We start from the raw sequence: 10,812 nt of genomic DNA, 5'->3' as shown, positions 1-10,812 counted from the left end.
GGGGGGGTGCAAAGAAACAGCTGGATGATGTGGAAGGCAGAAGTTGGTATGCCAGCCTTGTCCAGTCAGATAGATGAAATGGCATGAAGATTGGTTAGCAGAACTAAAGAAAGATGGCACCACTCTTGAAGAACCATCCTGGAATACAAGGAGCTGTCCTACCTGAACACATGCAGGGTCTGCCTGCCTCCAGTTGCGTCAGGNGCCCACGGTAGAAGAGAACCAACTCCTGAAAGTTGTCCTCAGCACCAAGGCAGAGTTATACACACAATAAGTAATGAATAAAATAAGTACATGCGCCTATGACATATACTTGTCCCATCCCNTTGGCCACTGTAATCCCTTACAGGTTTGTCTGGTGCTGTCCTTGTGTGGATATGGTCATTCTGCTTCGGTCTGAGCCAGAGGGCCTTCGATGCACCAACTCAGTGATGACTAACCTCTATCCCTCTTCTTTCCAAGGGCCGATGAGATCGAGATGATCATGACTGACCTTGAACGAGCCAACCAGGTAGGCTGTTAGAACCTTCACCATGAAACACCAAAGCTCACCCAGTCAGTTCTCTTGGGAGACACCTCTCTCCAAGATGGGGTTATTGTGGATCCATTTTCACATCCTCGAAGGAAGTCTGGATAGGAACACAAGCAGGACAGGAATCTAGAGGCTGGGACTTATTTATGCAAAGGCCATGGAGAAATGCTGCTTACTGACTTGCTCTCTTATAGAACCCAGGAGCAGCCCAGGTCCTGCCATGAGAAGTTAGAAATCCATCCACTGCACTTGTCCTGGGAGAATGTTGTCTTTAGCCAGTGTCTGAGACACATGTGCCTGGGGGTCTTCATTCTTCTGATCCTGTAGCTCCAATGTATCTGTCCCAGGAGAGCCTAAACCATGGCCTGNAGGCCACATTCATCTCAGAATAGCCATGGGTGAGGCCTAACACAAAACAGTAAACTGTTTGAGACATTGTGAGATTGGCTGATTGATTGATTGATTGATTGATTGATTGATTTGCAGTTGTGCAGTTCCCAAGTGTGAACATTGAGGTTGACACTGTTTTCCCTGAGTCAGAAGGTTGAGCATGTCTGACACCTTGTCACCAGGTGTCCATTGCACTACAGAATTCATTACTATCTCCTTCTAGTGGGTTCCAACTGCTTGCTCTCATGGAGCTCCCAGCGGGTAGTTATCTCAGCCAATACCCAGTTATCATATATACAGTGCCGGGCACACAGTAGTCAGTCACATAGTGTCACATGGTTCCAAGCACTCAGCTACCCATAAGCACTTTCTTCATAGGCCTTGTTAGGGCAGGAAAACATTTTGCTTTCATATCTAGTGCTTCTGGCTCCAACTAGCTATGGAACTGATAATGACCCTGAACGTCTTTATGTATGTGAGTACACTATAGCTGCACAGATGGTTGTGAGCCTTCATGTGGTTGTTAGGAATTGAATTTTAGGACCTCTGCTCACTGATCAGCCCCACTCACTCCGGCTCAAAGATTTATTTATTATTATACATAAGTACACTGTAGCTGACTTCAGACACACCAGAAGAGGGCGTCAGATCTCATTACAGGTGGATGTGAGCCACCATGTGGTTGCTGGGATTTGAACTCAGGACCTTCGGAAGTGCAGTCAGTGCTCTTACCCACTGAGCCATCTCTCCAGCCCCAACCGGAACTTCTGATTCTCATGGTTCTACCTTCATGAAACCCAGGGTCTCATGAATGCTAATGCTAGGCAGGCACTTGGCCAACCAGCTAAGCTGCATTCCCAGCCAGTCTCCATGGATTCTTCACTTAGGGGAGAAACAGCTAAAGCAGAAATTAGTTTCTCAGCTCAGAAGGACATGGCCTGTGGCCTCTGCCCACTCAATTTTATAGCCAGGTAGCCATAGGCACTAGAAAGTTTTAAATTTCGCATTGGGTCACCCCACTGAGTTCAAGGCTCTCTGTGAAATGAAAAGCCTTCCAGACTCCCTGTAAAACCTGCCCCCTGCCCCCTGGGGTTCATGGGACACCTATCTTTCATAGTGCTGGTCACTCAGACTTGCACCAGCACCCAGGGGAAAGTGTTGTCCATTTCTTCCCTGATGAAATTCACNTGAAGCCTAAGCAGGAAAAGCAGGGTGGGAGGAAAGAATGCAATGTGTGGCTCTGTTACTCCCTTAGAACAGGGTCAGGGCAGCAGCTGGTGNTTAGGCCTTTCCTAANGTCCTGGGCCTGGCCTGTAAGGGCTTTCTGTGGAGAGTGTGGCACTGGTCATATGAGGTCTCCTAAGTAGTCTTAGCCACCCTAGTACTAGTCAGAATAGTCATCCATTTTTAAATGCTCCATTCCTAGTTAATCTAAGCACACTGTCAGAATGATATCACTTCATCTGCCAAGCCTCTACACTGAGATCAACATGGTCAGGGTTCTTATAAATAGAGAAACTGAGTCAGTGCCTGGTCCATCACTGAGCTGGGACAAGAAATCCAGAAGTCTATCTTAAGGTTGTCTTGGCACACTGGGGGGTGGTTTGTTTCTTGTTTGGTTTTAGGTGTTTGGTTGTTTGTTTTGGAGGTATTGTTTTGTTTGTAACTTGATTGCAGAGTTGGCTCACGTGAACTTTGTACATGACAACATTGTGTTACAATGTTAAAAGGACAAGTGCCTTGATACAGCATCTGAGAAGAAAGTAAGGAAGCCCCAGAGGCTGCCTGCCTGGCTGTTGTGGGGACAGAGAAGTCTGAGGGCAGACACTGGTGTTGGCTTTATAGGAAAGCTAGGCTGTGTGTGGGTAGCAGAATGGCCTGATGGGAAAGATCCCAGCTGGTTAGGGGGAGAGGGGCTTCATCCTGAGAACAGTGGGTATACTGGGAGGGTGGAGATCCTGGATTTGTATTCAATTAAAAGGAGACTTGGGGCTGGAGAGAGAGTGCAGCCTTTAAAAGCACATACTGCTCATGCAGAGGACCACGCTGAGCAGTCCCCATGCCTGACCAGATGCCCGCTTCTGAACTCTCAGGGCTCCTGAACTCACGCTCATATACCCACACACAGGCACACAATGAAAAATAAAGTAAACCTTTAAAAATTTCATTTAAAAGAAACACAGGAATCGCTGTAGATAAAGCTATGATAAGGAAGCCAGGGAAGCAGCAAGCAGCTCTGCTGACAAGACAGGAGAAGCCTGTGGAGTTGGACAGGAGATGGTGCCCAGGGAAACAAGGCAGAGGTAGGCTGAGCAGGAGCACTGCGGGCTGCACACAGCCACAGGCTGCTATAGGTGCCACAGACTTGGGACCATGGGACCTGTCTGGGAGGAACAATTTGCTAGTTCATTGGTGTTTAGTGTTGGTTTTGCCTTGGGCTTATCTCAGACATTCTACTGAGACCCATAGTGCTATCTCATTGCTCAGAGATTATGTCTCTACCCCAGGGAACCAGAAAAACAGGCAGAAGCTACTAGTGGAGCAGGGGTGTCTCCTTGGCACATGTTTGATCAACACTTGCACTTCCAGCACTTGAAGAAATAGTCATTGCACCATAATAGTTAACTGAAGGTTCTGGGCTCCGGAATTTCTTGATAAGTAAACCTTAGCTCTGTGGGCTAGCTGCCAGCTCTACCTCTCCCTTCCAGAGCAGAGCCACGGGAGTGAAGCCTGGAGGAAGTTATTTAAAACAGTTGCTCTCCTCCCATTGACCTGGCTGATGATTATGGAACAAGGCAGTTATGAAAGACCCTGTGTGCTGGGGTTAGGGCTTGCTTGCTTGGTTTGAGGAGCCTCATAGCCCAAGTTAGTCAGATTCACTCTGCATCTGAGGATAATCTCTTACCTCCACCTACAGAGTGCTGGAATTACAGGCACGGACTACAGCTCATGCCGTGCTGGGGTCAGGATACTTGGCTTTGGAATCAGGACACCCAAGTCACAATTCTAGATTTGGCATTCTTTTGTACACACACACACACACACACACACACACACACACACACCCCTTGTCTTAGTGTGTTCTCTGTTGCTGCGATGAACACCATAAGCCAAAAGCAGCTTGAGAAAGTTTATTTCACCTTTCATGTCACAGTCCCTCAGGGCCAAGAACTCCTGGCAGGAACCTGGAGGCAGGAACTGAAGCAGATGCTCAGGGAGCACTGCATACTAGCTTACTCCCCATAGCTTGCTTAGCTGCTTTCTTGCAGCTCCCAGGACCACCTGCCCAGAGGTAGCACCACCCACATCAATCATTATTCAAGAAAATACCCCACAGGATTGCCTACAGTCTGATGGAGGGGTTTTCTCAGCTGCTTCCCAGATAAGCTTAAGTCAGGTAGACAAAAAAACCTAACCAAAACACCAGTCCTCCAGTACCTTCTTGTGTCCATGCATGGAATGAGAGCTGATTTCACTCTATGCTCCCAGTCATTCAATTGACCCTTGTACCCTCCTCTTAGCTGGCCTGGGTGGGGATGAGGATGTCCTGCTGGCTTCATGAGTGGAGTGCAGACACATGCATGACTGGGTTTGGTCCTGTCTTATATTCAGTCCCCAGGAAACACTGGGAGAATCCTATCAGGCAGTTTGCTCGTCAGTCCTGCTACCCACAGACCAGCAGTGGTCATATATGTGACTGGTCAGCCTGGTCTGCAGTAGCCAGCAGCACCAGTGGTGACTGACCAGGGCCTCATGCAAATGCCCTATCTGCCTGGTACATGTGGTGACAAGTTTCTCATCTCCTGCCCAAGGCCTTTGCCAAGTTCCTGCAGAACCATTGATAGGGGCACCTCTGGCAGCCTCCCATGTCTCTGGTTACATGCCAGCCACTCAATTCACACACTAGGTCACTTTGCCGCTGCAGAGGCTTCCTTGACTCAGATTTGCCTGTACCTGTGTCTTAGTGGTCATGTATGCAGAGAAGGCATAAGCAAGCAATCTAAGACCAAAAGGGGCAGAAGATTATATTGAAAGCCCCACCACCACCACATAAACCAAGGAAAGTAGCCAGATGTGGTAGCTCACACTGTAATCCCAGCACTTGGGAGGTGGGTCAGGAGTTGAGGACAAGCCTCAGCTCTCAATGTGAAACCCTGTCTCAAAGAAAAAATTGGTCAAGGGCTGTAGCTCAGTCAATAGAGTACTCAGCTATTATGCACAAAGCTTTGCATTCCATCCTTGGAACATTAAGACAGAAAGATCAGAAGTTCAAGGTCATCTTCAGCTACTTAGTTTGGGGGAGGCCTGGACTACATGAGACCCTGTCTCAAAAACCAAAGTCATCTGTTTTAGGTAAAGCATGTATTGGCCTCAGAAGTGGTCTTAATAATTTGACCTTGTCACTGACCTTGTCACCATCACCATTGGCATGCAGGGTAGCTGATCTCCATGATGGCAGCCACCTAAGGTTAGCACTGTCCTACCTTGTCTCCTCTACTCCTTTGTCTCAGAAATAGTTGTGGCTTCTCAAGAAAAAGCTTAAGTCAACCACACGTAGTAGCAAGTGCTGTCCCTGCCTGCAGTTCAAGATCCTGTCCTGTGTTCCCCTGGCTCTGCCTCTGGAGGGTAGGACATGTGTGGGAGCTCATGGAAGCATGCATTGTCTCAAGCCACCATGATGCATGCATAAAGGGGTCAGCTCTGCATTCCTACCACAGTCATCTGAGCTGTGGCTTCGAGGGTGTAAGAGGCTCCAAACAGGGAGTGCCTGCCCAGGCAGCACCCCTCCCTATCTGCCTCAGCTGCCAAGGGAAGGCTAAAGTGAGTTCTTCCAACCTGGAAACATTCACCCCAGCTCCCAACTAGTGTCTGTCACCCTGCCTCTACTTCCCAAATGCTGGGATTACAGACTTGTGCCACTATGCCCAGTTTATTCAGTGATAGGATTGTACCCAGAGCATGCTATACAACAAGCACTCTACCAACTGAGCCACATCCTAGCTCACTCTGTAACTACTTATACCAGGCTAGCCTCAAACTAATTAAATGCTTGCACCACTATGCTCATACTAGTTTTGCTTTGCTTTTTTGAAACTACATCTCTGGTATTAACCAGGCTGGCCTCAAACTCATCACCCTCTGAATAAGCCTCCCCAGAGTTGAAGCTACAGACGTTACCCTCCAAGCCTCACACCATTGTAAACTTGGTACAAGTGTGAACCTAGAAAAATTTCAGGGGACTGACTCCTCGGTCTGTGATGTGAGTACTTGACCAGCTGGCATTTTCACAGTGTTTAAGACTAACGATGAGACCAGCACCAGCTGCTCCAGGAGACAGCCACTGTGGTAATGTAGCTATCAGAACTTCTTCCCTAATAGGTGAAGAAATATTTTTCCTCCTCAAAGAGACTAAGGAATTTGTCTAACTACTCATTATTCCTGGCAGAGCTGTGGGGATTGTGTGCTTAAAGGTTTACCTCACTAATTATGGAGGAATGTGTTTTTCAGTCAAGTGTCTTGACTGTCAGAGAAACTGGGGAAAACAGCTGTTGTCCCAACTTCTTTTAAAGCTGAAGCAGAAGGATGGGAAGTTCAAGACCAGACTATGCACCTTAGTTTGTAAGAATCTGTCTCAAAACAAAAAGGGAAAAGAGAGACTGGCAAGATGGCTCAGCAGTTAAGAGCACTGACTGCTCTTCCAGAGGTCCTGAGTTCAATTCCCAACAACCACACAGTGGCTCACAACCATCTGTAATGGGATCTGATGCTCTCTTCTGGTGTGTCTGAAGACAGCTACAGTGTACTCATATACATAAAATAAATAAATCTTTTAATTTTTTTTAATAAAAGGAAAACGAAAGCAAGGGATTTGTGTCTTAGTTATGATAAGTCTGTTGAGAAACTACTCCCACATCAGTCACATGTGGGGAGCCTCTGTGGGCATAGAACCCCACCCAAGTGTCTGAGTGGGCACAATGTTCCCACTCTACAGATAAGTATGTGGAGGCTCCAGGAGCATAGGTAGCTGTTCCTGCTGCCTATATTCCAAGATAGCCTCTTGAGTGGTAGGTACTGGAGTGGTTTTCTTCTTTGTCCAATGGCAAGTCTGAGTTTGCAACAGTCATGGCTTCTCATCGGGGTCCTAGACACACGACAAAAGGTTCCAGCCATTTCTGTTGGAGCTCCCTAATTTAGGCCCACTCACTGCTGGTCCTGAGCAGTCTGGCTAGCTGCAGATGCAGCATTCACAAACATTCCCCCATGAAGAGGTTAACTGTGGAAGCCAGCTCATCCCTCACAAAAGCAGCCACATTTCCACAGTCCGCTCATGGAAACACAGGCTGGAAGAAAACAACCTCAACATTGTGTGTATTTGGGGGGAAGAGAATGGCCNGAGTGTCTTTAATTCAGTGTTTACCCATGAGAATGACTCCCCGGAGTAACCCTGTGATAAAGTCTCTTCGGTCCATGAGAATAGAAAGAAATTGAATCAGAAGACTCTATTTCCACCGGTATTTATTCAGTCTGGGAAACGCAATGGGCCGGAGCATTAATACCAGCAGGGGATTCCTCGCTCCTAGCGTTAAATTACTGTCATAATCGCTCAATTATTTCTTCCTTGTACTGTTTAAAATAAAAATCCATCACATTCTAGGGTGTGTGTGTGTGTGTGTTTCCCTAGCATTTATTAGGTTGAGTGTTTAGGAAAATCAATTACAGTCAGTCAGGCATGAATTGATGAATGTTCTTGTAATAATTGTCAGCTGTTAAACCAAATGTACTCTCTTCTCCTCACCCCTTTTCGTTTCCTTCAGAGGGCAGAGGTGGCACAGAGAGAGGCAGAAAGTTTAAGGGAACAGCTCTCATCGGCCAATCACTCTCTCCAACTGGCCTCGCAGATCCAGAAGGCTCCAGATGTGGTGGGTAACCCGGGCTTTACCCCAACCCCATCCCTCCCCCTACTCCTGTCACTGCTGGTTTCAACTCTTGCCTTTGGAGTAACAGTTGAAGCAGGAATGAATGTCTGCTAGTATACTGGTGACTTTTCTAATAAGGGATTATTCTGGCTCGTGGTTCAAGGGTACAGACCATCATGGCCGGGAGGGCATGGTAGCGGTGTGCGGCAGCAGCTCACATCCAGTCAGGACACAGAGATCAATGCTGCTGCTTAGCTGGCCTCCATCTTTTTATTAACTTCACAACCCCTGCCTTAGGTGCTACCCCCAGAGAGAGTGTCTCCCATCTCAACTAACTCATACCCAAAGCTCCCTCACAGACATTCCCAGAGGCCAGGTACTCAAGATCCTAACGAGCTGACAGCCCTAACCCCACACTTATCAATTATTCTTAGCTAGCACTTGGGAAGGATGAAGGAAAAGCTCTGCCAATAGTACACAGTTGTCCTCATGGTTTTTGTTGGGACCCCAGTGGTTATGTACATGTCCTATGCCAGGTGGAGCGCTCTCTCTCTCTCTCTCTCTCTCTCTCTCNCACACACACACACACACACACACACACATTTATTTATTTTGTGGGTATAAGAGTAGTTTGGGCTGGAGAGATGACTCAGCGGATAAGAGCACTGACTGCTCTTCCAGAGATCCTGAGTTCAGTTCCCAGCAACCACTGATGCTCTCTTCTGGTGTATCTGGAAGCAGCAACATTGTACTCATATGCAGAAAATAAATGCTTTAAATCATATAAAATAAAGAGTAGTAGTGAGGGTCAGAGGACAACTTGCAAGGGTCAGTTTTCTTCCTCCACCATGTGGGCTCTGAGGATCAAACTCAGGTCATCCGGCTTCTCCAGCAAACTTGTGTTTGTGTTTGTTTGTTTGTTTGTTTGTTTGTTTGTTTGTTTGTTTTGGCATGGACCTTTCATTTTTCAGATAAAGCCTCACTACAGTAGTTCAGGCTAACCTCTAATTGGTGATACTCCTGCCTCAGCCTCCTGAGTCCTGGGGTTAAAAGTGTGCAGTGACATGCCTCGCCCCACATGGCTCTTCTCAAGTTAACAGCAAGGTTTGGTCAAAGTGGCCCTGAACGAGCAGGTTCCAGATGCCTTCGGTGACCTTGGGTAACTAGCCCTGGTGACAGAGCAACATACTAGGGAAGACTCTTTAGACCCCAGGTCTGAATTCTCAAAAAATCCTATCTGCCTGGCTCTTGGTTCATTTATCCATAAAAGGAAGCTGTAGCTGGGCATAGTGTCAAACACATGTAATCCCATCAGAAATAGGAAGTCATTTTCAACTACATAGCAAGTTCAAGACCAGCCTGAGCTATATATGAAACCTAATCTTGAAGGAGGGAGGGAGAGAAGGAAGGAAGAGAGAGAGAAAAAATGAGTGAGAGAGAGAGAGAGAGAAAAGGAAGAAAACAAACTCAGGGAGCTGAGGCAGGGGGATTGGCAGAATTGGCCAGACTAGGCTATATAACCTGTCTCAAAAATAATAATATAGAGGGCCCTGAGCATTTCAAGGTGTGGTAGAAGGGGTCTCATGTAGGAGACTGTTAGTTCTTTCATACTTCAGGGACACAGTAACTTACTTTTCTCTGAAATGTGTCCTTTATTCTTCCTTACTCAAATGTAGAAGCCCTGGGGACAGCACCAGGGCAGAGGCAAGCCCTGGAGCCAGGGCCAGCAGCTTCCCAGCTTCTGTGGCCGCCCTTGGTCAAGAGGAAGCCATTCATCCTAACGTGTCTAACAGGGCTTCTAAGCTAAATGTTTGGATTGCAGAGAACCCTGGCACCTTGCTGGGCCACAGCAAACCCAAACATTACAGAAGGAAATGAATGTTTTTACAGATCCAGTCAGTTGTGGGGCCAGGGGTGGCTTCCACACTTCATCATGGGCTGAATGCTGCAAGTCCCTGGCTTCAGTCTCTCAGCCACAGCAAGCAGGGACTTCCCTATCCATACCTTCCCATGGAGGCCACCACAGGCATAGAGCCAGCAGGAAAAAATGGTCTGTTGGGCTTGCATGGCAGAACTCAACTGAGAAAGAGTACAATCCATAACTGTGGCCAAGCCAGAACCAATGCATTGAATGTCTCATAGAACTCTGATTCTAGAAGACTGGAGGGGAGGGGCTCAAATATTAAGAGCTTGTCACATGAGCATGAGGTACCCACATACATGCCAAGCATTCACAGGCACCTTTCCCTCCACCCATCAACCTGCCACTCTTTCATGGACACTGAGCAAGTCAGGATGTGCTGAAGAGCCCTGTGATGTGTCTACAGACAAATACTAGTTCAAGGATCAGTTGCAGCACACCTGGCCACTCTTTAGCCTATCGGAACTTTAATATTGGGAGGCAAGGCCATCTGTGAGGCCAGCGTCAGAGAGGCAAGGCTGAACCCCACACCTCTGCTGGTGCAAGGAAGAAACTAAAGGGCTAGCCTAGACCTGCCCTCTTATTCCCTCTGCTTGTGCATCTCCTTTCCCGTTGTACCTATAGCTCTTTCATTCTTAGCCTCTAAAATAACAGTCTCTAGTATCCTTGCCCAGGCTCAAACCTTTCCATCCACCTCAGCCCCTAACCTTTCTCCATTCTTTCATTTTTGGTATCCCACTATGGAACCAAGAGGAATGTCCAAGAGGAGACAGATATGAGCCAAAGAATTGTCTTGGGAATGTGTTCATATCTTAGTTCACTTTTGTAGGACAGCAATGTTTTCAGGTCAGCCTAGAATGAGGAATTTGTGGTTCAAGTACCCAGGGTTCTGGTGATAAGCCCTAGATCCACCAAGACCTGCTCTGTGTAGATCAACTGTTTGACCTACCATCCCCAATACCTTAACCTGGGCTTGATCTGGCCCATTGTTAGGTCTAGGTCACCTTTTGGCTGGTTTTATAGACTGCCAAAGAACCCTTGAAACAATGTTT

At 47.3% G+C, this 10,812-nt stretch overlaps 1 protein-coding gene across 4 annotated transcripts in view; it reads left to right on the top strand.

The window, feature by feature from the left end:
- Positions 1 to 10,812, top strand: part of Cux1 (cut like homeobox 1) — a 293,336-nt gene that overhangs the window by 226,934 nt on the left and 55,590 nt on the right. For all 4 annotated transcript variants that reach the window (XM_021161668.2, XM_021161666.2, XM_021161667.2 and 1 more), the window contains exons 9-10: positions 463 to 511; positions 7,738 to 7,842. In XM_021161668.2, the coding sequence (XP_021017327.1) occupies positions 463 to 511; positions 7,738 to 7,842 (154 nt within the window). The remainder of the gene's footprint in view (positions 1 to 462; positions 512 to 7,737; positions 7,843 to 10,812) is intronic.

Source organism: Mus caroli, chromosome 5 (assembly GCF_900094665.2).
Source record: "Mus caroli chromosome 5, CAROLI_EIJ_v1.1, whole genome shotgun sequence".
In the NCBI taxonomy this organism is placed as follows: Eukaryota; Metazoa; Chordata; class Mammalia; order Rodentia; family Muridae; genus Mus; species Mus caroli.
This window is presented reverse-complemented; position numbering and strand designations above follow the sequence as displayed.